Below are 27,376 nucleotides of genomic sequence, written 5' to 3' on the forward strand. Positions count from 1 at the left end.
AGCGGGGTGGAGATGTTGTTTCCTACCCTCACCACCTGGGGGCGGCCCGTCAGGAAGTCCAGGACCCAGTTGCACAGGGCGGGGTCGAGACCCAGGGTCTCGAGCTTAATGACAAGTTTGGAGGGTCCTATGGTGTTAAATGCTGAGCTGTAATCGATGAACAGCATTCTTACATAGGTATTCCTCTTGTCCAGATGGGTTAGGGCAGTGTGCAGTGTGATTGCGATTGCGTCGTCTGTGGACCTATTGGGGTGGTAAGCAAATTGGAGTGGGTCTAGGGTGTCAGGTAGGGTGGAGGTGATATGGTCCTTGACTAGTCTCTCAAAGCACTTCATGATGACGGAAGTAAGTGCTACGGGGCGATAGTCATTTAGCTCAGTTACCTTCACTTTCTTGGGAACAGAAACATTGGTGGCCCTCTTGAAGCATATGGGAATAGCAGGCTGGGATAAGGATTGATTGAATATGTCCGTAAACACACCAGCCAGCTGGTCTGCGCATGTTCTGAGGACATGGCTGGGGATGCCGTCTGTGCCGGCAACCTTGTGAGGGTTAACACGTTTAAATGTTTTACTCATGTTGGCTGCAGTGAAGGAGAGCCCACAGGTTTTGGTAGCGGGCCATGTCAGCGGCACTGTGTTGTCCTCAAAGCGAGCAAAGAAGTTGTTTAGTTTGTCTGGGAGCAAGACATCATGGTCCGCGACGGGGGCTGGTTTTCCTTTTGTAGTCCGTGATTGACTGTAGACCCTGCCACATACCTCTCATGTCTGATCCGTTGAATTGCGACTACTTTGTCTCTATACTGATGCTTAGCTTGTTTGATTGCCTTGCGGAGGGAATAGCTACACTGTTTGTATTCGGTCATGTTTCCGGTCACCTTGCCCTGATTAAAAGCAATGGTTTGTGCTTTCAGTTTTGCGCAAATGCTGCCATATATATATATATTCAGTTCAAGTCAAAAGTTTGAGCACACCTACTCATTCAAGGGTTTTTATTTATTTTTACTATTTTCTACATTGTAGAATAATAGTGAAGACATCAAAACTATGAAATAACACATATAGAATCATGTAGTGACCAAGAAAGTGTTAAATCAAAAATATTTAATTGAGATTCTTCAAAGTAGCCACCCTTTGCATTGATGACAGCTTTGCACACTCTTGGCATTCTCTCAACCAGCTTCATGAGGTTATCACCTGGAATGCATTTTAATGAACAGGTGTGCCTTGTTATTGAAAGTTAATTTGTGGAATTTCTTTCCTTCCTTCTTAATGCGTTTGAGTCAATCAGTTGTGTTTTGACAAGGTAGGGGTGGTATACAGAAGATAGCCCTATTTGGTAAAAGACCAAGTCAATATTATGGCAAGAATAGCTCATAAGCAAAGAGAAATCACTGTCCATCATAACTTTAAGACATGAAGGTCAGTCAATCCGGGAAATTGAAGAACTTTTACAGTTCCTTCAAGTGCAGTCAAAAAAGCATCAAGCTCTTTGATGAAACTTGCTCTCATGAGGACCGCCAAGGGAAAGGAAGACCCAGAGTTACCTCAGTTCATTAGAGTTTCCAGCCTCAGAAACTGCAGCCCAAATAAATGCTTCATAGAGTTCAAGTAACAGACACATCTCAACATCAACTGTTCAGAGGAGAATGCGTGAATCAGGCCTTCATGGTCAAATTTCTGCAAAGAAACCACTACTAAAGGACACCAATAAGAAGAAGAGACTTGCTTGGGCCAAGAGACTCGAGCAATGGACATTACCCCAGTGGAAATCTGTTTCCTTTGGTCTAATGAGTCCAAATTAAAAGATTTTTGGTTTCAATCACCATGTATTTGTGAGACGCAGAGTAGGTGAACGGATGCTCTCTGCATGTGTGGTTCTCACCGTGAAGCATGGAGGAGGAGGTGAGATGTGGAGTCGTGGTGCTTTGCTGGTGACACTGTCTGTGATTTATTTAAAATTCAAGGCACACTTAACCAGCATGGCTACCACAGTATTCTGCAGTGATACGCCATCACATCTGGTTTGCATTTGTTTTTCCACAGAACAATGACCCAACACACCTTCAGGCTGTGTAAGGGCTATTTGACGAAGGAGAGTGATGTAGTGCTGCATCAGATGACCTGGCCTCCACAATCACCCGACCTCAACCCAATTGAGATTGTTTGGGATGAGTTGAAAGTAGCCAACAACTGCTCAACATATTTGGGAACTCCTTCAAGACTGTTGGAAAATAATTCCTGGTGAAACTGGTTAAGGGAATGCCAGGAGTGTGCAAAGCTGTCATCAAGGCAAAGGGTGGCTACTTTGAAGAATCTTTTATATTTTGATTTGCTTAACCCTTTTTTTGGTTACTACATGATCCCATATGTGTTATTTCATAGATTTGATGTCTTCAAAATTATTCTACAATGTAGAAAATAGTCAAAATAAAGAAAAACCCTTGAATGAGTAGGTGCGTCCAAACTTTTGACTGGTACTGTATATATAAAAGGTTTTAAAAAATGTTGTTGGACAAAAGACTGTAAAATCACCAGGAAATCAGCTGAAAGTCATTTTAATTGATGAAATCTGTTCCCAAGTATTCCCACTGTAACGGCTGTCGTATAGAGGGGACCAAAGCGCAGCGTGTTGAGTGCTCATTATGATATTTATTAACTCAAAAATACTAAAGACAAAATAATAAACGGCAAACGACCAGATTACAGTTCTGTCAGGTACAAAGACTAAACAGAAAATAACTGCCCACAAGCACAGGTGGAAAAAAACCCTACTTAAATATGATCCCCAATTAGAGGCAACGAGGACCAGCTGCCTCCAATTGGAGATCAACCCAAAAAACAACATCATAGAAATAGAAGAACTAGAACTTAAACATAGAAAACCACCCAAAACATCCCCTGTCACGCCCTGACCTACTCTACTATAGAAAATGACATCTTACAAGGGTCAGGACGTGACAGTACCCCCCCCCCCCCCCCAAAGGTGCAGACTCCAAATGCAACAAAAAAAAACAACAAAAGAAACCAAAACAAAAAGGGAGGGCGACAATTGTCTATGGCGGTTCTAGTGCAGTACCCAGAACCTTACCATCCAGCAGATCCTCCAGCAGCGGAGGTGGCACCGGTTCGGGGCGTAACCCCCGCTCCGCCCGCAGATGCCTCTGCTTCTGTACCACCGGACCGTGGATCATCGTCGGATGAACCGGACTGTAGATCATCGCCGGAGGCTCCGTGCTGCAGGCCTCCGCCGGAGGCTCCAGACTGGGGAGCGTCGCCGGAGGCTCCGGACTGGGGAGCGTCGCCAGTGGCTCCGGACTGGGTATGCGCACTGGAGGTCTGATGCGTGGGACTGGCATAGGTGGCGCCAGACTGGTAACATGCACCTCAGGTCGAGTGCGGGGAGGAGGCACAGGACGTACTGGGCTGTGGGAGCGCACTGGAGGGAGAGTGCGAGGAGCAGGCACAGGATGTACTGGGCTGTGGAGGCGCACCGGAGGTCTGATGCGTGGGACTGGTACAGGTGGCACCGGGCTCATGACACGCACCTCAGGGCGAGTGCGGAGAGGAGGCACAAGACGTACCGGGCTGTTGAGACGTACTGGAGACCTGGTGTGTATAGCCGGTATCACTTGTTCCGGAACTTCCACACACTTCTCAGGACGAGTACGGGGAGCTGACTCAGGTGGCACCAAACTGACAACACGTTCCTTTGGGAAAAACTTGTGCGTCCTACACCAACTCAATAACTCTCCCATTTCTCCCTTCTCCAAATTTTCCCTCTTCTCCCGGATTGGCTCTGGTTTGCTCCTTGGCTCCGCCGACTGCTCCATGTGCCCCCCACCCAAAAAATTATTGGGGTTTCTGTAGCCTCTCGTGCCTCCCTGGCAGGCTTCTATATCTGTCTATTACTTGGCCCCAAGTCCAGTTTACCCTCTCTAGCCTCTCCTTCAGAGACCAGGTATCCATTTCCTCCCGAGCACGCTGCTTTATCCAGTTGTGGTGGGCAGTTCTGTAACGGTTGTCGTATAGAGGGGACCAAAGCGCAGCGTGTTGAGTGCTCATTATGATATTTATTAACTCAAAAATACTAAAGACAAAATAATAAACGGCAAACGATCAGAATACAGTTCTGTCAGGTACAGAGACTAAACAGAAAATAACTGCCCACAAACACAGATGGAAAAAAACCTATTTAAATATGATCTCCAATTAGAGGCAACGAGGACCAGCTGCCTCCAATTGGAGATCAACCCAAAAAAAACAACAACATAGAAATAGAAAACATAGAAAACCACCCAAAACACTCCCTGTCACGCCCTGACCTACTCTACTATAGAAAATGACATCTTACAAGGGTCAGGACGTGACACCCACGCATAGAGTGGCATATGTATTCGTGTCCCATTGTAATCAAGGTTTGAAATGATTCTGTTTGAGTCAAATACTATATCTCTTTGGTCTTCCCTGACCATCTGCTCAAGAAAAATCCGCCTTCAGCTGTGAATAGACTTTTACAAAGGAGCCATCCCACACTGGCCTTTGATCATGACTGCCCTCTCTTGTCAATATAAGGTGTTACAAAACAACATGAAGATTGTCATCTTCAGAAATAATCTATTACAGAAAGGCGCTATAACCCTGTCAGAATCTTCAGTGATATTAAAATTGATCAACTTCCTTAGTTATATTTATATTGGCAGTCTTGTCAACCCTAAAAGAGAAAGGCACATAAAATGTGCAATAACATCACAGGCATGATAGAGAGATTATTTTAAGTCCATATTTTGGCTAAAGTTTATCTTGATACGGCATAATTATTTACCTTCCATTTAGTGTCCATTTAGCATCTGAGGAAAGTCATTCCCAATTCTGAACTATCACGCTAGATTATGTGTACCAATCGATGACCGTTTCTCATAATCTTCAATGTACTTTGGTATTCCAACAAAACAAATGCATAACTACACAAAAGCGTTCAATGTTAAGAATTTGCTGTGTTGACTGAAGGGTTCACATCTTTACTTGAGGCTGTGTAGAAGTCTGATCGGCAAAGCTCCTGTTTGGGGTCTATGTTTTTATTTTTGTTTCTGTGCTTTTGGGTCCTGCGACAGTGGCGTATCCCCGTCACCGTGCTGATGACCAGGGAGCTGGAGATGAGGGCAAAGCCACTGAGGAAGAAGGTGGCCGTGTAGGTGCCTGTGGTGTCAACCAGCCAGCCTACAGAGGGAGGAGGAGGAGGAATGGGGTATGAACATTCACTTTGGCTTTCACTTGATGGATGGAAGAAAAAAACACATGTCTTGTGGACTTCCTGACTAATGCATGTGTTAATACATTCATAATTAATCATTTTTATTCAGTGAAAGTACACTGGTGTGTAATTTAACAAACTATTGCTGCACTTAATGTAACATTTGTGCATACATGAAACAATATTTTCAAAGTAACATCATGTGAACATTTGCAACTTTTGCCATTAATTGACCAATCAAGCATTGATGGTGGATTGTTCATGCCAAGATACATCCTTGACAAAACATTATCGTCCAAAGGTAAACATTTGCAACATTGGTCATTAATTGACCAATGAAACATCAATTATGTACTCTTCAGGCCGGTTTCCCAGACACAGATGGAAGTTCTCCATTGAAATATATTTTTAGTCCAGGAATAGGTTTAGTCAGCAACTACAAATCATTTCAGAATCAGGACTGAATAATTGGGTCACTTTAGAATTACATAAGGTTACTCTAAGTGAGATTGTTTTCTGTTGATTTAGTTCAAAGAGACCAGCAGGCTTGCTCTACTTGATCAGAGGGAGTATAAGGGAGGTCCAGAAAGAAGTTACATTTCTACTAATTGTTTACAGCTTGCAAATGTGGTCTTGTACCACTAAAAGCTTTCATAAAGACCACTTTTGCGATCAGCAAACGTGGAGACATTTACCGCTATCTCTTTTGTACACCTCCTGTTCTACGATTGGTTAGTACTTACCTCCTATTGGAGGGCTGAGCAGGTAAGGGATGGCATGTAGGAAGTAGACAATCCCTAGGGCGGAGGAGAGGTTATGTGTCCCCACAATGTCCGAGGTCACCACAGGTATGAGGGCAACGTAGGCGCCATCAAAGTACCCATAAAACACAGAGAAAGGCACCAGCAGGGTGAACGTCCGCAGGAGAGGGATAAAGAGGCAGCACAGTCCCTCCATGCCCACTGTTATCATGTAGCACACAATACGATACTTCTTCAGGCACCTGGGGGTGAGAAAAACAGTGGACACAATCAGTCTAAAAACACAGATTTTTCATATTGACCATCTGAACGATCGGCGGCTTAACATCCAATGGCTTGTCAGGGGAAACCAGCTTTATCTTCAAGATACAATTGGGTAACAGCTCCATTTCGTTAGAGTAAAACTGGGTGACAAACAGTTCACGAAAAGGTGAGATTACAAGAAATGACTGAAAACTCTACATGTGACTGTTAAACACTCTGAATATGAATCTGTACTGGATAAGAAAAGGCTGGACCCATATCTATGTTAATGCATAGCTTCTCATTTTCACACAAAGACCTAAAGAAAGACACAACGCAACAAATGAAGGTACATTTTGAACCTGTCTTCAGTTCCTAATAAAGGTACGTTTTAAACCTGTCTTCCAGTCTGAATAAAGGTACATTTTGAACCTGTCTTCCAGTCCAAATAAATGTATGTTTTGAACCTATCTTCTGGTCCAAATAAAGGTTGAACCTGTCTTCCGGTCCAAATAAAGGTAGGTTTTGAACCTGTCTTCCAGTCCCATTAAAGGTATGTTTTGAACCTGTCTTCCAGTCCAAATAAAGGTTGAACCTGTCTTTCGGTCCAAATAAAGGTACGTTTTGAACCTGTCTTCCGGTCCTAATGAAGGTATGTTTTAAACCTGTCTTCCGGTCCTAATGAAGGTATGTTTTAAACCTGTCTTCCAGTCCGAATAAAGGTATGTTTTAAACCTGTCTTCCAGTCCGAATAAAGGTATGTTTTAAACCTGTCTTCCAGTCCGAATAAAGGTATGTTTTAAACCTGTCTTCCAGTCCGAATAAAGGTATGTTTTAAACCTGTCTTCTGGTTCGAATAAAGGTAAGTTTGAACCTGTCTTCCGGTCCTAATAAAGGAAGGCCGGCCTATTAAGTCGCTCTGGATAAGAGCGTCTGCTAAATGACTAAAATGTAAAATGTAAAAATGGGGGACTGAGGCACTATTCATGGAATGAAAATACCTATATTATGTTGGCATACTCAATGGAACAACATCTTTAAAACTTTGGCTTACCTTCTGTCTACGAGCCAGCCGAAGGTGATGTTCCCCACGATGTCTATGACCCCCAGGATGGACATGAGGAAGGCGGCCTGGTGGTGGCTCACACCCACGTCCAGTGCGTACGGAACCAGGTAGACAAAGGGCAGGCTGCAGCCACTGGCTAGGAACAAGAAGCTCACTGCCAGCATCAGGAATTCAGGCATGAGCAGGAAGCAGTACTCCTGCATGGACTGGAAGCAGAAGCAGCGGTGGCTGTTGTTGTTGTTGTTGTTGTTGATCGCCAGTGATTCCTCTAACATGCTCACCACCGGAGCTTTCACCCCATATCCACACTCTGTGTCCAATGGGACTGGACCATGAGCCTCCTCTTCTTCTTTCAGAGTGATAGGGCGCAGTAATGCCCCACAGACACACAGGTTGGCAACAACACCCCCTAGGATGAGCAGGGCCCCACGCCATGAGTAGTGCTCTATGAGCATCTGGACGACAGGGGCCAGGATGAAGGTCCCGATGCCACTGCCTGACATGGCGATCCCGTACGCCAGGGCTTTCCTCTCACAGAAATATGAGCCCACCATGGCTATGGCAGGGGTGTAGCAGAGGGCAAATCCAATACCTGTAAATCGAAAGACGATAAGGTTTTTGTTGGTTTTTCATGAGACATACTAGACATCCCTTTTGTTTTTGGTATGTCTACACAGTGTCCCTGAATTACATGATTTGCATGATTTATAGGGGCCCTAATGATGATAATAATAATAATAATAATAATAATAATAATACATTGGATTTAAAGTGCCATAAAGGGGACAGCACTGAGCTAGCCTGCAACGTCACTTCCTGGATTAGCTCAAACTGCGCATGTTGTGTACACATAAATCTCCTACATGAGACGCCATCTCAACCGATTTCCTCGGCTTCAAATGCGCTATTGAGTCTTCACATAGGAATGAATGGTGTCACATGTTTGATGGCTTTGTCCATTCATATATATATAGTGCATTCGGGAAAGTATTCAGACCCCTTCACATTTTCCACATTTTGTTACATTACAGCCTTATTCTAAAATGGATTAAATTAGACACATATCTGGGGAAGGGTACCAAAAAATGTCTGCAGCATTGAAGGTCCCCAAGAACACAGTGGCCTCCATCATTCTTAAATGGAAGAAGTTTTGAACCACCAAGACTCTTCCATAGAGCTGGCCACCCGGCCAAACTTTTGGAGTTCGCCAAAAGGCACCTAAAGGACTCTCAGACCATGAGAAACAAGATTCTCTTGTCTGATGAAACTAAGATTGAACACTTTGGCCTGAATGCCAAGCTTCACGTCTGGAGGAAATCAGGCACCGCTCATCACCTGGCCAATACCATCCCTATGGTAAAGTATGGTGGTGGCAGCATCATGCTGTGGGGAAGTTTTTCAGTGGCAGGGACTGGGATACTAGTCAGGATCAAGGGAAAGATGAACGGAGCAAAGAACAGAGAGATCCTAGATGAAAACCTGCTCCAGAGTGCTCAGGACCTCAGACTGGGGCAAAGGTTCACCTTCCAACGAGACAGCAACCCTAAGCACACAGCCAAGACAATGGAGGACTGGCTTCGGGACAAGTCTCTGAATGTCCTTGAGTGACCCAGCCAGAGCACGGATGAGCATCTCTGGAGACCTGAAAATAGCTGTGCAGCGACGTTCCCCATCCAACCTGACAGAGCTTGACAGGATCTGCAGAGAGGAATGGGAGAAACTCCCCAAATACAGGTGTGCCAAGCTTGTGGTGTCATACCCAAGAACACCTGAGGCTGTAATCGTGCCAAAGGTGCTTCAACAAAGTACTGAGTAAAGGATCTGAATACTTATGTTAATGTGATATTTCCGTTATTTTTTATGATACATTTGCAACAAAAAAAACAACAAAGAAAATGGTTTTGCTTTGTCATTATGGGGTATTGTGTGTAGACTGGTGAGGGGGAAAAACCATTTAATCCATTTTCCGAATGCACTGTACAGTCATTGGGGGGGACCCACCTGTGAGGACCCCCAGGGTGAGGTACAGGTACTCCAGGCTGGTTGCGAAAGAGCTGAGGACCAGGCCGATGGAGGACAGAAAGCCACCAAGGATCACAGCGATGCGGCACGACAGACGGTTCCCAATGAAGCTGCCTAGAGGAGCTGTCAATCACAACAAAGTATACATGTTAATATGGGATTGTCTGCTGCACTACAGTAGTACAGTCAGTGCTTGTGAGAGGGGATGGCTTGATGGCTCTGAGGTACGGGAACGCATGAGAAAAAAAATGCCATATGCAAAGAGCTTTGATCTGGTCGGACAATTCAAGCCCGACCCTACCAGAGCCCTACATTAAAAAAAATTATGAGACCCTACAGAGCCATACATTAAAAAAAATTATGAGACCCTACCAGAGCCATACATAAAAAAAAATTATGAGACCCTACCAGAGCCATACATAAAAAAAAAATATGAGACCCTACCAGAGCCCTACATAAAAAAAATTATGAGACCCTACCAGAGCCATACATAAAAAATATTTTACATAAAAAATATTTTATGAGCCCAAGCCTAAATTACAAAACATGATTGTGCCGTAACGTTTGTACAATATATAGCCCTACCGCATATTACGCACCGCAACAAAACATAAAAACACACAGATTTAAGAGGTCTTTGGTAAATAATTAGTCTAGGCTACTGAAACAAACTCTAGCAGGCCTATCATCTTTGACTGTGGACTGCATTATTATGCATATACTGTATGGATTGGTTATGGTAGACTATATCGACAATATTGATGTTCCCGAACAGATTTCAGTTGGTTTTCCATGTGGTGGCTTAAATGGGCTACTGTCGGTTTTTATCAAACCGCAGATGCGTTCCCGTCTGCGCTCTATAGGCCAGCATTCTACCGCCAACAACGTGTCATATATTCAACCGCAAATAATGCTGCATACCAGAACAATCCTACAATAAAAAAAGACAACTAAAAGGCATATTAAATCATTTTAGATAAATGTTGAAGTGCCACGATGGAGAGAGAGTTGCATGTTGTCTATCATAGCAGAGAAAAGGATAGACTACAGATGCACGTTCTCTTTCTGTTTCACCACAGCAACTGCCACATAGCCTACAAGGTTGTGGAAGCCTAAACCCAGCCCCGGCTGCCCTAATCAATTTTCAGAATATCAGGCTCGGGCTGAAACTCTGTGCTTTCACATTTCTGTTTTTTTTTTTGGCAGTAGGATAATTAATGAGTAGGAGTCGTGGATTTAACTCTGAACGCTCTTATTCAAATTGTTACATTGCAAACTGTGAATATAATGTTTCGTACCACTAGTTACTGGATCCGAGCACATAGTTTCCGGAACACAGTCTTACAGAACTCAGTACAGTATGTTCTTAGTTGTTTTAACTCTGCCAAAGACAGGTGGTGTATCATTAATGATTTGTGGTTGGTGTACAATGCCAAGTTCATCTTGTACTCTGATTTGACAAGTATGATGAGTAATATGCTGAGTAAAAAAGAGCAGGGGAAAAAATACACATCCAGGTTGATAACTGAAAAGCTTATGTGTCATAGTGTAGGGTGTAATATGAGGACAAACCAGTTCTTGACTTTTAACACAGCTCTCACACCTTGACATGAACTAACACATGCAGATACAGGAACAGAGGGAGTAACACCAATTCAGCAAAAAGTTCAGCTCCAAAAAGATACCCCACTGCTAGTTTCAACACATATTAAATAGTTGCAAATTAACATTTACTGATATGTATGTCACTTTGGACCATTGATACTGTGAGTTAATACAAGACCATGAGAGAGGTTTGTGATCCGCAGCAGTCCTCTGTGACCCATACTGACTGGCCTTGGCATACGCCTACCTAAACATGTTACCTAAGTCAGTCTTGATAAAGGCTGATACGAGTCAGCATAAAGGTCTATTTTTACATTGCTTTACCGTCTCTATCATAGTGTCACATTTCACTGGGTGCAAGCAAAATAAACAAACTCCGTATGCTTTGGGTCATAGTGTTGTAACACTGTTTTGGTATTTCAAGATGTTCTCTGTGTGTCGCTAACGTCTGTGTGTTGCTAACATTGTTCTCTCAAGAGCTAAATCGACAGGGAAAGAAGCAACCTCCTCTCTCTGTCTACTTTAGCCAGACAAGGGATTGTCAGTACTTTGTTCTTAAATACTACTGCACTAATGTGTACAAACTGACAAGAAACAATCCTATGCCTCCAACCAAAAAGGTTTTTAAAGGGCAATCAACATGTCCAAAAGATCCAAGGAAGATCTCCATGGTGGAGATGAGAGAAAGCAGTGTATTCTGGAGAGTTGGGTGAGACTAACTAAAATAACCAAAACATCCCTACTCTCCTATGTAAGAGGGGTTAAACATCCTAATCTAAGAGAAGCAGCAAAAACTGACCGATGGGTTGGCTGAGTTATACACTGCCAGTCAGCGGCTTGTGACTTTATCAACTGAAGCATACTGTAACTTTGCTGTGTGATTGTAAAAAGCACATTTACATTACATTGTCTTCAGTCTGTTATATCTGGAGTATTTCTCCTGTCTTATCCAGTGTTCTGTGTGAATTTAAGTATGCTCTCTCTAATTCTCTCTCTCTTTCTCCCTCTCTCTCTCTTTCTCTCAGAGGACCTGAGCCCTAGGACCATGCCTCAGGACTACCTGGCCTGATGTCCCCAGTACACCTGGTCGTACTGCTGCTCCAGTTTCAACTGTTCTGCCTGCGGCTATGGAACCCTGACCTGTTCACCAGACATGCTACCTTGTCCCAGACCTGCTGTTTTCAACTTTCTAGAGACAGCAGGAGCGGTAGAAATACTCTGAGTGATCAGCTATGAAAAGCCAACTGACATTTACTCCTGAGGTGCTGACCTGTTGCACCCTCTACAACCACTGTGATTATTATTATTTGACCCTGCTGGTCATCTATGAACATTTGAACATCTTGGCCATGTTCTGTTATAATCTCCACCCGGCACAGCCAGAAGAGGACTGGCCACCCCTCATAGCCTGGTTCCTCTCTAGGTTTCTTCCTAGGTTCCAGCCTTTCTAGGGAGTTTTTCCTATCCACCGTGCTTCTACGACTACATTGCTTGCTCTTTGGGGTTTTAGGCTGGGTTTCTGTACAGCACTTTGTGACATCAGCTGATATAAGAAGGGCTTTATAAATACATTTGATTGATTGATCATGTGTCCTAATTGGAAGTGAAATGATGCACCACATATCACACCTAGTTGTCTTAGTTGTCAAACTGATTTAACTTCTCCTTAGTCCTTCAACAGCTTTTATGTTTACATCCAATGAACCAAATTCATTTTATCACTACCCTGGGCATTGAGCAACCTGTCTAGACCACACGCTGCAAGCCAATGCCAGGCCCAGTGTGCAACCAGATCACTGTTGCTGAAGCAGCACTTGACTGAGGGCCATGATGACTTACCACACAGCATAGTGGTGCAGTCCACCAGACTGTGGATCCAGGCTGTCCCTGAACAGTCCGCTCCAAAGTACATCTGAAACTCCACAAAGAAGATGGAGATGCATCTGGAACAGAAGAAAAGGCTCAAGATGAGGCAAAATCATGACAAATAACAACCATCTTGCATATTTCAAATAGGTATATTTTTCCAAGTGGTTTGTTTTGACACAAATTTGACATGCTACAATGGTGCACACACACACACACACACACACACACACACATACACCACAGGAGACTGCTGAGGGGAGAACGGCTCATAATAATGGCCATAACGGAGAAAATGGAATGGCATCAAACACCTGGAAACCATGCGTTTCATGTATTTGATACCATTCCACTGATTTCACTCCAGTCATTACCACTAGTCTGTCCCCCCCAATTAAGGTGCCACCAACCTCCTGTGGTACACACACACACACTTCTGAGTGTATACAGCACATGTTCTCGGAACACACTGAGGTTTCTTCAATTATGTAATTACTCTTCTCCAGCTAGACATGGTGTTGACCTGAGTGGTCAGAGGGAGTGATGCAATTGTAATGAATTGTGTAATCATGGAGCTGAGGGGAGAGCTGTAAAAAGCCTGGGACGTGTGGGAAGAACACCTGCTTGGGGGTTAATGAGCCACGAGCTCCTCCGTCTGAGTCTGCAGCAAGGCTGCACCTGTACAAACTGTACAGGACTAGCACCATGCAGACGATAAGGGACAAATCACTCAGTGTGAATCTGACGGCCACCTGATCTTCATGTCCTCTCCAGCACTGGCCAGAGAACGCACATGGGGGACCTATCGCACGGCAGGCCTCCGTCAGCCTGCTGTTTCCTCACACGCGCACACACAAAAATGTGTACGCACACTGTCTGCTACAGCTGTTTTAGGGGTTTAAACTCACTCACTAGACCTAAAAGAACCTCAGGATCACTGATGCATATCAAGAAAGCTGAGGAACAGGAGTTCACTGCCTAGATTTATTACCTTGGGTTACTTTCAAACCCTTGGTGGAATTTCCCCCATTCCTTCCAATTCTGACCAATTACTACTTTAGATTATCTCTGGCAGAGTCACAACGTGCAATAGGGTAAAGGCTCAAGGTGAGAATCTGAGCCGGCAAAATCAGTTTACAAATTATTTAATAATGTTGGAGGGACAAACATGCTCTTCCTTGTTTGATTGTTTTCTAATTCTGTTCTACACAAAGGATTGCATGATGGAAATGTGAGACTATAATCTCCTTCTTTATCCCTCACCCAACAGGCAACCTGACTGAACTCGTTTTTTCAGTAATGCAATTCATTAAACCCCATTTAACCCTTGGCCTACAATGGTCGTGCTCCCGAGGAAATCCAATTAACATAATAACAAAATTTCCCCATCAAAATCCGTCTGTTTAACTAGAGATATGTGTTTTTTTGCTGCATCTCAATCCACTGCATCCGCCAATATTGCCCTTCAGCATCTGCAATTAAAGGTGGCAGAGCTAGAGCATGTTTTTCAGTCCATGAGACATCCCGAAAATCAGTCTTCTCATTCTTATATCTCTCAGATATAAGACAGACACTTCAGAACAAACTTCCATGTAGTGAATCTGTCATTCAATGGGTTTATATTGGTTAATAGCAGAAATGCCAAATTCAATGTTTCATTCAATAATTTTTGTATATATACTGCTCAAAAAAATGAAGGGAACACTTAAACAACACAATGTAACTCCAAGTCAATCACACTTCTGTGAAATCAAACTGTCCACTTAGGAAGCAACACTGATTGACAATAAATGTCACATGCTGTTGTGCAAATGGAATAGACAACAGGTGGAAATTATAGGCAATTAGCAAGACACCCCCAATAAAGGAGTGGTTCTGCAGGTGGGGACCACAGACCACTTCTCTTTTCCTATGCTTCCTGGCTGATGTTTTGGTCACTTTTGAATGCCGGCGGTGCTTTTACTCTAGTGGTAGCATGAGACGGAGTCTACAACCCAAACAAGTGGCTCAGGTAGTGCAGCTCATCCAGGATGGCACATCAATGCGAGCTGTGGCAAGAAGGTTTGCTGTGTCTGTCAGCGTAGTGTCCAGAGCATGGAGGCGCTACCAGGAGACAGGCCAGTACATCAGGAGACGTGGAGGAGGCCGTAGGAGGGCAACAACCCAGCAGCAGGACCGCTACCTCCGCCTTTGTGCAAGGAGGAGCAGGAGAAGCACTGCCAGAGCCCTGCAAAATGACCTCCAGCAGGCCACAAATGTGCATGTCTCTGCTCAAAAAACAGACTCCATGAGGGTGGTATGAGGGCCCGACGTCCACAGGTGGGGGTTGTGCTTACAGCCCAACACCGTGCAGGACGTTTGGCATTTGCCAGAGAACACCAAGATTGGCAAATTCGCCACTGGCGCCCTGTGCTCTTCACAGATGAAAGCAGGTTCACACTGAGCACATGTGACAGACGTGACAGAGTCTGGAGACGCCGTGGAGAACGTTCTGCTGCCTGCAACATCCTCCAGCATGACCAGTTTGGCGGTGGGTCAGTCATGGTGTGGGGTGGCATTTCTTTGGGGGGCCGCACAGCCCTCCATGTGCTCGCCAGAGGTAGCCTGACTGCCATTAGGTATCTTGATGAGATCCTCAGACACCTTGTGAGACCATATGCTGGTGCGGTTGGCCCTGGGTTCCTCCTAATGCAAGACAATGCTAGACCTCATGTGGCTAGAGTGTGTCAGCAGTTCCTGCAAGAGGAAGGCATTGATGCTATGGACTGGCCCGCCCGTTCTCCAGACCTGAATCCAATTGAGCACATCTGGGACATCATGTCTCGCTCCATCCACCAACGCCACGTTGCACCACAGACTGTCCAGGAGTTGGCGGATGCTTTAGTCCAGGTCTGGGAGGAGATCCCTCAGGAGACCATCCGCCACCTCATCAGGAGCATGCCCAGGCGTTGTAGGGAGGTCATACAGGCACGTGGAGGCCACACACACTACTGAGCCGTGATTTTGTTGTCAGCACATTCAACTATGTAAAGAAAAAAGTATTGAATAAGATTATTTCTTTCATTCAGATCTAGGATGTGTTGTTTAAGTGTTCCCTTTATTTTTTTGAGCAGTATATATTTTTTTATACCTTAAGGGGTTCTAAAATTCTAAATAAAATAGCTAAATGATCTTTGGTATGGCCCTCTTAAAATAATTCCATATGTTAGCTTAGAACCCTCCTCCCCCAGCTTAGACAGGGCTTAGACTCTAGAGGGTACACTCGGTAACAAAACTTGAAACATTGTGAAACCTTGAAAAACTACATTTTAGAGGAAATGTTCAAACACAACCATCCTCAGTCAGGGTTTGTAGTGCTTCACTGTAGTCCTATACTGAAGACCTGCTACTGATCTGCAGGTTGTTTACCAGGCCACCAGTGTAACCTGAACTGGAGAGTGTGATGGCAGAAGATACCTCTTGTCACTTTAGTAAGTCTTGTTCTCATGTCATACTCAGTCCAAGTTGCACTATATATAGAGTTGACCTACAGTACCAGTCAAAAGTTTGACACACCTACTCATTCAAGGGTTTTCCTTATTTTAACTTTTTTCTAATATTATAGAATAATAGTGAAAACATTAAAACTATGAAATAACACATATGGAATCATGAAGTAACCAAGAAAGTGTTAAACAAATCAAAATATATTTTATATTTGTCACGTCCTGACCATGGTAAGCTGTTATTTTCTATGGTAGAGTAGGTCAGGGTGTGACAGGGGGGTTTATTCTATGTGTTCTATTTCTATGTTCTTAGGTTCTAGTTTTTGTATTTCTATGTTGATTTGTTTGGGATGATCTCCAATTAGAGGTCCTCGTTGTCTCTAATTGGAGATCATACTTAAGTAGGGGTTTTTCTAACCTGGGTTTTGTGGGTGATTATTTTTGAGTAGTGTTTGTTTCTCCTCTGCGTCACGGTTTGTTGTTTTGTCTATTCAGTTATTTGATGTATTGCATAGTTCACAGAGTAAATCAAATGTGGAACTACACACACGCTGCACCTTGGTCCTCTCCTTTTGACAGCCGTGACAATATTTTAGATTCTTCAAAGTAGCCACCCTTTAACAGGCACACCTGTTAATTGAAATACATTCCAGGTGACTACCTCATGAAGCTGGTTGAGAGTATGTCAAGAGTGTGCAAAGCTTTTATCAAGGCAAAGGGTGTCTACTTTGAAGAATCTCAAATATAACATATATTTTGATTTGTTTAACACTTTTTTGGTTACTACATGATTCCATATGGTTTGATGTCTTCACTATCACTGCAGAAATATAAAAAAACTTTTGAATAAGTAGGTGTGTCAAAACTTTTGACTGGTAATGTATATTACATACACGGTTTTGAACCGGTTCAGGAAACAGAACCGGAAACAAAAGTGATCTTTACTGTTCCCGAACAGAACCGTTATTTTCAAAGTATGAGAAATGGTTTATAACTGTCAGGTTGTGTGCTACTGGTAAGAAGTGCAGGAGAGAGGAGGTGCAGGAGAGAGGAGAGTTGTGATCAGGCGCACACTTTATTTGGCAGAAGTAACAACAGACGGACGCAACTGTGTCAAAAACCTCCAGCCAAATGGCAAAAGTGCAAAGCGTGACAACAGTCACAATAATGCATAAGTATAAACAATTCAACACACTCTGGTACAACACGGTACCCGGGGAAAACCAGCCTGGCGCGTAACACGAAACATGTAACAAAAACACTTCCACACAAAGACATGGGGGGAACAGAGGGAATATATATGTAGTGTGATTAGGGAATGCAAACCAGGTGTGCGGGGAAACAAGACGAAACAAATGGAACAATGAACAGTGGAGCGGTGATGGCTAGAAGACCGGTGACGTCGACCGCCGAACGCCGCCCGAACAAGGAGAGCAGCCGACTTCGGCGGAAGTCGTGACAATAACGTTCTTTACGTTACGAGCATTTTTTTCCAGTCCCACATCATATAAAATAAACATTACATCATATGTAATAACATTTTTATCATACTATAACCGTGCTATTGTTTGAAAATAATTATATTGAAAAGGATGTACAACGTTTCTGTGTAAGATAATACGGATTTTTGAATACCCTTCAACTCATACACTAAATACATAGCCCACCATTATAGAATGGATGGATAGCCTGCATCAAGTTTGTGTCACACCCTGATCTGTTTCACCTGTCTTTGTGATTGTCTCCACCCCCCTCCAGGTGTCGCCCATCTTCCCCATTATCCCCTGTGTATTTATACCTGTGTTCTCTGTTTGTCTGTTGCCGTTCGTCTTGTTTGTTCAAGTCAACCAGCGTTTTGTGTCTCAGCTCCTGCTTTTTTCAGTCTTTGTTATCTCGCCCTCCAGGTTTTGATCCTCGCATGTTCTGACTCCGAGCCCAGCTGCCTGACCACTCTGCCTGCCCCTGCCCCTGATCCTGCCTGCCTACCTGTACCTTTACCCCCCTCTGGATTACCGACCTCTGCCTTAACCTGACCATGAGCCTGCCTGCCGCCCGATACCGTTGCCCCACCTCTGGTTTACCTTGACCTGTCTATTGCCTGCCCCTGTTGGAATATTAAACCATTGTTTATTCGACGCGGTCTGCATCTGGGTCTTACCTTCATACCTGAGAGTACAAACTGGCCATGACTGACCCAGCAGACCCGGACCAGCTGCGCAACGCTATCTCCTCCCAAGGAGCCCCCATTGGTAGGCACGAGGAATTGCTTCGTGGGCTGATGGAGGATGTCCAAACGTAGGCTGAGCGCCATGACCGGGCGCCGGAGCAGAAGGCAGACGTTTTACGTGTCCCCAACTGATTGTGTTTTTTTGTTCGTTTATCTGCATTGTTTGTAACTTATTTTTTGTACTACTTTTGTACATAATGTTGCCGTTACCGTCTCTTATGACCGAAAATAACTTCTAGACATCAGGACTGCGATTACTCACCACAGACTAGCAGAATCCTTTTTCTTCTTTCACGACTCTGACGAGTCCGAGGATATACGGCTCCCTCGGGAACAGGCCCCGACCTCAGTGATCTGCGTGAAGAGTATGCAGAGAAAGATAGGCCGGAAGGCAGGCTGCCTTCTGAGGAGTAGGAGGCGATCGAATAAACCTCCACTCCCCTCAATTCTGCTCGCAAACATGCAATCTATGGACAATAAAATGGATGAGTTATTAGGAAGATTAAACTACCAATGGGACGTTAAAAACTGTAACATCTTATGCTTCACGGAGTCGTGGCTGAACAATGACAATATCAACATACAGCTGGCTGGTTATACGATGTACCGGCAGGATAGAACAGAGGCATCTGGTAAGACAAGGGGCGGCGGTCTATGTATTTTTGTAAACAACAGCTGGTGCACGATATATAAGGAAGTCTTGAGCCATTGCTCACCTGAGGTAGAGTTTCTCATGATAAGCTGCAGACCACATTACCTACCGAGAGAGTTTTCGTCTATATTCTTTGTAGCTGTTTACATCTAACTACAGTCAGAGGCTGGCACCAAGATAGCATTGAATAAGCTGTATTCCGCCATAAGCAAAGAAGAAAATGTTCACCCAGAGACAGCGCGCCTAGTAGCCGGGGACTAATGCAGGGGAACTTAAATCAGATTTACCTCATTTCTATCAACATGTTAAATTTGCAACCAGAGGGAATATAACTCTGGACCACCTATTTTCCACACACAGAGATGCATACAAAGCTCTCCCTCACCCTCCATTTGGCAAATCTGACCATAATTCTATCCTACTTATTCCTGCTTACAAGCAAAAATGAAAGCAGGAAGCACCAGTGACTAGATCAATAAAAAAGTGGTCAGATGAAGCAGATGCTAAGCTACAGGACTGTTTTGCTAGCACAGACTGGAATATGTTCCGGGATTCCTCCAATGGCATTGAGGAGTACACCACATCTGTCATTGGCTTCATCAATAAGTGCATTGATGACGTCGTCCCCACAGTGACCGTACGTACATACCCCAACCAGAAACCATGGATTACAGGCAGCATCCGCACTGAGCTAAAGGCTAGAGCTGCCGCTTTCAAGAAGCAGGACTCTAACCTGGAAGCTTATAAGAAATCCCGCTATAACCTCCGACGAACCCTCAAACAGGCATAACGTCAATATAGGACTAAGATCGAGTCGTACTACACCGGCTCTGACGCTCGTCAGATGTGGCAAGGCCTGCAAACCATTACAGACTACAAAGGGAAGCACAGCCAAGAGCTGCCCAGTGACACGAGCCTACCGGACGAGCTAAACTACTTCTATGCTCGCTTTGAGGCAAATAACATGAAACATGCATGAGATCACCAGCTGTACCGGAAGACCTTTACACAGGTCAACATTCACAAGGCTGCAGGGCCAGACAGATTACCAGGACATGTACTGCGAACATGCGCTGACCAACTAGCAAGTGTCTTCGCTGACATTTTCAACCTCTCTCTGTCCGAGTCTGTAATACCAACATGTTATAAGCAGACCACCATAGTGCCTGTGCCCAAGAACACTAAGGTAAACTGCCTAAATGATTACAGACCCATAGCACTCACGTCTGTAGCCATGAAGTGCATTGAAATACTGGTCATGGCTCACATCAAACCATCATCCCAGAAACCCTAGACCCACTTCTAGACCCACTCCTAGACCCACTCCTAGACCCACTCCAATTTGCATACCGCCCCAACAGATCCACAGATGATGCAGTCTCAATTGCACTCCACACTGCCCTTTCCCACCTGGAGTTAAGGAACACCTATGTGAGAATGCTACTCATTGACTACAGCTCAGCGTTCAACACAATAGTGCCCTCAAAGCTCAACAATAAGCTAAGGACCCTGGGACTAAACACCTCCCTCTGCAACTGGATCCTGGACTTCCTGACGGGCTGCCCCCAGGTAGTAAGGGTAGGTAACAACACATCCGCCATGCTGATCCTCAACACAGGGGCCCCTCAGGGGTGCATGCTCACGGCCAGGCACGACTCCCAACACCATCATTAAATTTGCCTATGACACAACAGTGGTAGGCCTAATCACCGACAACAAAGAGACAGCCTATAGGGAGGAGGTCAGAGACCTGGCCGTGTGTATTGCCAGGACAACAACCTCTCCCTCAACGTGATCAAGACAAAGGAGATGATTGTGGACTACAGGAAAAGGATGACCGAGCACGCCCCCATTCTCATCGACGGGGCTGCAGTGGAGCAGGTTGAGAGCTTCAAGTTCCTTGGTGTCCACATCACCAACAAACTAACATGGTCCAAGCACACCATGACAGTCGTGAAGCGGGCACAACAAAACCCGCAGGAGACTGAAAAGATTTGGCATGGGTCCACAGATCCTCAAAAGGTTCTCCAGCTGCACCATCGAGAGCATCCTGACTGGTTGCATCACTGCCTGGTATGGCAACTGCTCGGCCTCCGACCACAAGGCACTACAGAGGGTAGTGCGAATGGCCCAATACATCACTGGGGCCAAGCTTCCTGCCATCCAGGACCTCTATACCAGGCGGTGTCAGAGGAAGGCCCTGAAAATTGTCAAAGACTCCAGCCAACCCAGTCATAGACTGTTCTCTCTGCTACCACATGGCAAGCAGTACCGGAGAGCCAAGTCTAGGTCCAAGAGGCTTCTAAACAGCTTCTACCCCCAAGCCATAAGACTCCTGAACATCTAGTCAAATGGCTACCCAGACTATTCACATTGCCCCCCTCATCTATGCATAGTCACTTTAATTAACTCTACCTACATGTACATATTACTTCAGCTAACCGGTGACCCCGCACATTGACTCCGGCACCCCCCTGTATATATTGTTATATTTTTTCTGCTCCTCTTTAATTACTTGTTACTTTTATCTCTTATTCTTATCCATATTTTTTAAACTGCACTGTCGGTTAGGGGTAAGTAAGCATTTCACTGTAAGGTCTACACCTGTTGTATTTGGCGCATGTGACTAATAAAATTTGATTTGGACATGCTGCTGAAGCAATTCCGCGGGTCATCTGGGGGGCAGCCTACCACGGTGGTAACCCCACCACCCCTCAGCAACTCGGCAGTTAGCAGTGCCGCCCCACTGGCCACTTCACCTTCCCAGGAGCCGGAATGCTTTAATGGAGAGCCAAGCACCTGTCGGGCGTTTCTAGCTCAGTGTGCCCTCATTTTCAAGCTTCAGCCCTCCTCCTTCCCCTCTGATCGCTCCAAAATAGCCTACCTCATCACGCTGATGTCTGGAAGGGCTCTCACCTGGGCTACCACCGTATGGGAACAGCAGCCGGCAATATGCGCGAGCCTGGAGGGGTTCATGGGAGAGGGGAGGAAGGTCTTTGATGCCTCGTTCTCCGAGAGAGAAGCTGCCCGGAAGCTAATCCCGCACTGTGGCCGACTATGCCGTGGATTTCTGTACGTAGGCAGCGAAGAGTGAGTGGAACTCGGAAGCACTGTTCGACATGTTCCTGCACGGCGTCTCGGAGGAGGTTAAGGACAAGCTTGCAGCTTGGGAGTTACCCACAGATTTTGACTCCCTCATCGCTTTGACCATCCGCATCGATGGGCAATTGTGGGAACGACGGATGGAGAGGAAATTCGATTTCACTCGCACGTCCAGGGATTCCACCTCGCCTCCGAGTCATCCCAGAAGTCCCCGACGGTCCCATGGCCGAGAGCAGCTCCTGCTTTTTTCAGTCTCTCTTTTCTCGCCCTCCTGGTTTTGACCCTTGCCTGTCCTGACTCCGAGCCCACCTGCCTGACCACTCTGCCTGACCCTGATCCTGCCTGCCGACCTGTACCTTTGCCTCCCTCTGGATTACCGACCTCTGCCTTACCCTGACCCTTTGCCTGCCTGCCGCCCGGTACCATTGACCCACCTCTGGTTTACTGACCCCTACCTGCCTTGTCCTGCCTATTGCCTGCCCCTGTTGGAATATTAAACTATTGTTTATTCGACGTGGTCTGCATCTGGGTCCTACCTTCATACCTGATAGTATGGTTAAGTTTTGTTTGAAATTGTCCCACAAACTTAACTGTACTCAAACATGTAAAAAAAAAAAGATAATAGTCTGATTTGATGGGACGCCCACTTATACTGTAAAATAAACACACAGGCTTATCACTCCACAGTTCTGAGTTGTGTCAGGACCAAGCCAGGGGAACTCCATGACCCTCTCTTCCTGCCAGACTTACCTGGTGACGGCACGTGTGCAGACAGTGACCAAGAAGCAACCGGCCACAATCATCCAGCCCCAGCCCCCATCAGGAGGGGGGACCGCTGGTCTCTTTTTCCCCTGAGCCATAGCCGCGGCATGAACCATGCTCAGATCCTTTTTCTGTTCCCTCTGTTTTTCTCCTGTTCTCAGTCAAGACCCAGGGACACCTCGCAGACAGACAGCCTCACACAGTCACACCCAGCATGGGATTGCACTGGTTGTTGAAGAAGCTGTTCAGTTCACTTCAGTTACACTGTTGTAGAACACAAGGAGAAGCACATATACTAGCTAAGACTCTATGAATAAGTCAAAAGGTGGCTCAGAATCATTAACAGGCATCAACAAAAACACCTCAGACATCTTCTCTGGGTCTGGGTCTGAAACATGTCCAGCCCATTCAGCATTTGTTGAGGACTCAGCCTACAAACAAGACTAGTCACTGCTGATGTGTGTGTTGAAATACTTTACTCCCCCGGCCCAAGCAGAACAGTGAGGCGACAGGGTTATTGACCTAGGAGTCCATGAGAGGATGTGTTCACTGCCAGGGTGTCAGGGATAACTCGGGGCGATTACAATATTAACTTCAGACCCTAGCTGCCATCTGCTATTGTGACCTCTCTGAGCCCGTGGCATGTGCTGCTCTAAAACACTTCCTATAGAAACACATCTCTGCAGCTTTGGTTCCATTAGGCACTTGACTTGGCTACCCTCCATTAGTTTAACAGCAATTCTCTGAAATTTACTTAAGTATGTAGCAACAAACGGCAATCATGTTTTGATTGATGAATGTCAGTTAATGTCAGTACGTAAAGGAAAAATCCACTCAAAACTATATTTAGGTTGTTTTGTTTTTTCGGGGTTTTTTGGTCACCAACCACATGATGCAAAATGCATCATCATCACTTTGCATCTTGAAAATTCTATATCTTGAAAACTGGACTGCTGACATGCAAAACATTTTGCCACTATATCAACAATGTAATAATGAAAAAAATACCAGTGGTATTTTCCTTTAAATCAGAATTTCAGTCTGATACCAAACACACGATATCTATGACATCTTTGTATGGAAACTAAATAAATAAATAACTTTTTAAACTAAGAATGTGGAGGATATAAAGTTGCATAATTTATTGACTCCATAAAGGCTAATTGTATAGTTTCATTGTTTCAGCTGCTGAGCCCATGTTGGCCACATGTCTGGTTCCAAACTGGACTAAGGGGTAAACGTAAGATAGTAAATGTAGGTATGATATGAGACATATCATATAGTATGTATTAATTTGTGGATATCCATCATCCATTTTGTATGATATGTTACAAATTACAATTAATATTATAGTACGTTAGGAATTGTAATTCGTACAATATGTTATGAATTGAAATTCATACAATATGTTACAAATTTGCAAAATGTATGATATGTTCCACATTACAATTTGTTGAGGCTAATGTTAGCTAGGTGGCTAACGCTAATGTTAGCTAGGTGGCTAACGTTAGCTAGGCCAGATATTAGGGTTAGGGGTTAAGGTTAGTGTTAAGAGTTAGGTTAAAGGGTTAAGGTTAGTGGAAGGGTTAGCTAATATGGTAAGTAGTTGAAAAGCAGCTCAAAAGTAGTAATTGAAAAGTTGTTAATTAGCTAAAATGCTGAAGTTGTCCGTGATGAGATTCGAGTACACAATCTTTGGGTTGCCAGACGTTTACATGATACCAAACGTAACATATCATACTAATTGTGCAAAGCTGTGTGCTGTGTGACAGTGTGCAAAGCTGTCATCAAGGCAAAGGGTGGCTATTTGAAGAACCACAAATATAAAATGTATTTTGTTTTGTTTAACACTTTTTTGGTTACTACATAATTCCATATGTGTTATTTCATAGTTGTGATGTCTTCACTATTATTCTACAATGTAGAAAATAGTAAGAATAAAGAAAACCCTTGAATGAGTAAGCGTTTTAAAACCTTTGACTGGTAGTGTAAGTCATCCAACAATATGTTTTTAGACTCGTATAATTAAGGCTGCAGAAAATATAAAATCACCCAAGGACATCTAGCACAATATAGACAAAATATGTCAATGGATAGGTAACAGAGGGCTGACATTGTATGGTGGATCACGCGGCTGAAATGTCGACAATTTGGACTGGGTCCGTAATGAAATATCCCCCTCAAAAAAGGTGCTACTTTTACGTCTCGTGAATTACATGCACGTTCTTTTGAAAACCAGTTAGCCTTACATCTGCAAGTTAAATGAGTGTAGAAATGTTCGCCACATTTCTTCATGAGGAGATGCAACAGTTCTGAAAAACGTGGAGCGGGGAAACGTGTAAAACATACTGACCCAATAAGTTCCTTTCTGTTTTTGTTATTTGTGTTATCTTAAAGACTGCAATAATCTACAGTTTATATAATACAACACTTGTGAATCAGTAAGCATGCAACGGATCAACAGAATCAACCATTTTGGAGACTTGTTACATTTTGTTCTGATTGAATACGTTTCGTTCTCATCATCATCGGTGAAAGCTCCAATAGGCTACTTGAACATCAAAGGCTCTTGGCTGCGTCGCTACAAATGTTTAAAAAACAATCAATGGGAATTAATACACATAGAAAAAAGCTTCGAAAAAATATATATTTTTAAACATAATTTCCCCCACAGTTTCTAAGATGGAGCAATAATACGCTTCTTACCTTTAAGTCACACACATCCAGCTGTTGTTCAGTTGCATAGTTCAGTGAAGTCGTTTGCAGCTCCCTGTTCATTAATCAAAACGTACACAGTATCTGTTCTGTGACATTAAGTGACCTCACAATCCATTACAGAACCTTTGATTCTGCATGTATTCTGGCATCAAAAACGTTTAGGGATACGTGAAAAGTCTGCGCAGATGGGGGGGATGTGCAGGCTTGGGACAGACCCCAGACTCATGTGGCAGAACAGGAGGAACTTGTTAACCTCCACCCTGGCTGGATGCCCCCCTCCTCCTGCACTCCTCTCAACACGTGAGAATAAATTATGCAGCTATACTCTCTAAACACCATGTTCACAACTCTTGGTAAACCAAATGTAAATGGTGATGAATATCCGACTGTACATCGATGAATACTGAATACAGTAAGATCAATAGTTTACTGGTGGTAATTTCATATGTCAAATTCAATAGCACTGCACTGTGTGTACATGATACTCAATTGTCCCTTTACCCATCATGAGGTTGCTTCAACCTAGCCTACAAATTAAAGTTTATAATGTAGGTGCACATGTCAAGAGACAAGTTGGAGTGATCAAGGTGACAGCAGTAACACATTCAATACCGCCTTGCACACTCTTGCCCGCATCTAGCTGATCTGGGGTGTAATCATTAGTCCAAACTGTTGCAAAACGTTCTATTTTGAGGAGAGTTTCTATTGGACAAATTCAGGTAGGTCTATCCCGGATTCATTCCTTTTGCTTCCGTTTATCCTGTTATGGATAGGGGGCAGTATTTTCACAGCCGGATAAAAAACGTACCCGATTTAATCTGATTATTACTCCTGCCCAGAAACTAGAATATGCATATAATTATTAGCTTTGGATAGAAAACACTCCAAAGTTTCTAAAACTGTTTGAATGGTGTCTGTGAGTATAACAGAACTCATTTGGCAGGCCAAAACCTGAGAAGATTCTGTACAGGAAGTACCCTGTCTGACCATTTCTTGGCCTTCTTGATCATCTCTATCCAAAACAAGGGATCTCTGCTGTTACGTGACACTTCCTACGGCTCCCATAGGCTCTCAGAAGGCGGCAAAAAGCTGAATGGTGGCTTTGCAGGCCCTGGCTGAAAAACATTAGCGCATTTTGATAGTGGTCGATCAGACAACAGAGACTGGAGGCGCGTGCACGAGGCGACCCCATGTTTTTATTCTTTCGTCTTTGAACGAAAACAACGACTCCCGGTCGGAATATTATCGCTTTTTTACGAGAAAAATAGCATAAAAATTGATTTTAAACAGCGTTTGACATGCTTCGAAGTACGGTAATGGAATATTTAGAATTGTTTTGTCACGAAACGCGTGGGGCGCGTAACCCTTCGTCACCCTTGGATAGTGTCTTGAACGCACGAACAAAACGCCGCTATTTGGATATAACTATGGATTATTTTGAACCAAACCAACATTTGTTATTGAAGTAGAAGTCCTGGGAGTGCATTCTGACGAAGAACAGGAAAGGTAATCAAACTTTTCTAATAGTAAATCGGAGTTTGGTGAGGGTCAAACTTAGTGGGTGTCAAAATAGCTAGCCTGTGATGGCATGCTATCTACTCAGAATATTGCAAA

General features: G+C 44.2%; 1 protein-coding gene across 3 annotated transcripts; it reads right to left on the reverse strand.

Moving 5' to 3' along the window:
- Nucleotides 1-2,541: 2,541 nt before the first annotated feature.
- LOC106578965 (monocarboxylate transporter 12-B) lies at nucleotides 2,542-25,987 on the reverse strand. 3 transcript variants are annotated; one of them, XM_014158294.3, is made up of 8 exons: nucleotides 25,751-25,987; nucleotides 23,033-23,308; nucleotides 18,791-18,995; nucleotides 12,790-12,893; nucleotides 9,325-9,468; nucleotides 7,312-7,915; nucleotides 5,997-6,256; nucleotides 2,542-5,219 (listed from the first exon to the last, which is right to left on the reverse strand). In XM_014158294.3, exons 4-8 carry the CDS (start codon nucleotides 12,860-12,862, stop codon nucleotides 4,984-4,986), a joined length of 1,317 nt encoding a protein of 438 aa, XP_014013769.3. In that variant the 5' UTR covers nucleotides 12,863-12,893; nucleotides 18,791-18,995; nucleotides 23,033-23,308; nucleotides 25,751-25,987; the 3' UTR covers nucleotides 2,542-4,983. The 3 variants fall into 3 exon arrangements, with proteins under 3 accessions (XP_014013769.3, XP_014013768.3, XP_014013770.3); XM_014158293.3 differs by lacking the exon at nucleotides 18,791-18,995; XM_014158295.3 differs by lacking the exons at nucleotides 18,791-18,995; nucleotides 23,033-23,308.
- Between the last annotated feature and the right edge of the window lie 1,389 nt (nucleotides 25,988-27,376).

Source organism: Salmo salar, chromosome 19 (genome assembly GCF_965601325.2).
Source record: "Salmo salar chromosome 19, fSalSal1, whole genome shotgun sequence".
NCBI lineage: Eukaryota > Metazoa > Chordata > Actinopteri > Salmoniformes > Salmonidae > Salmo > Salmo salar.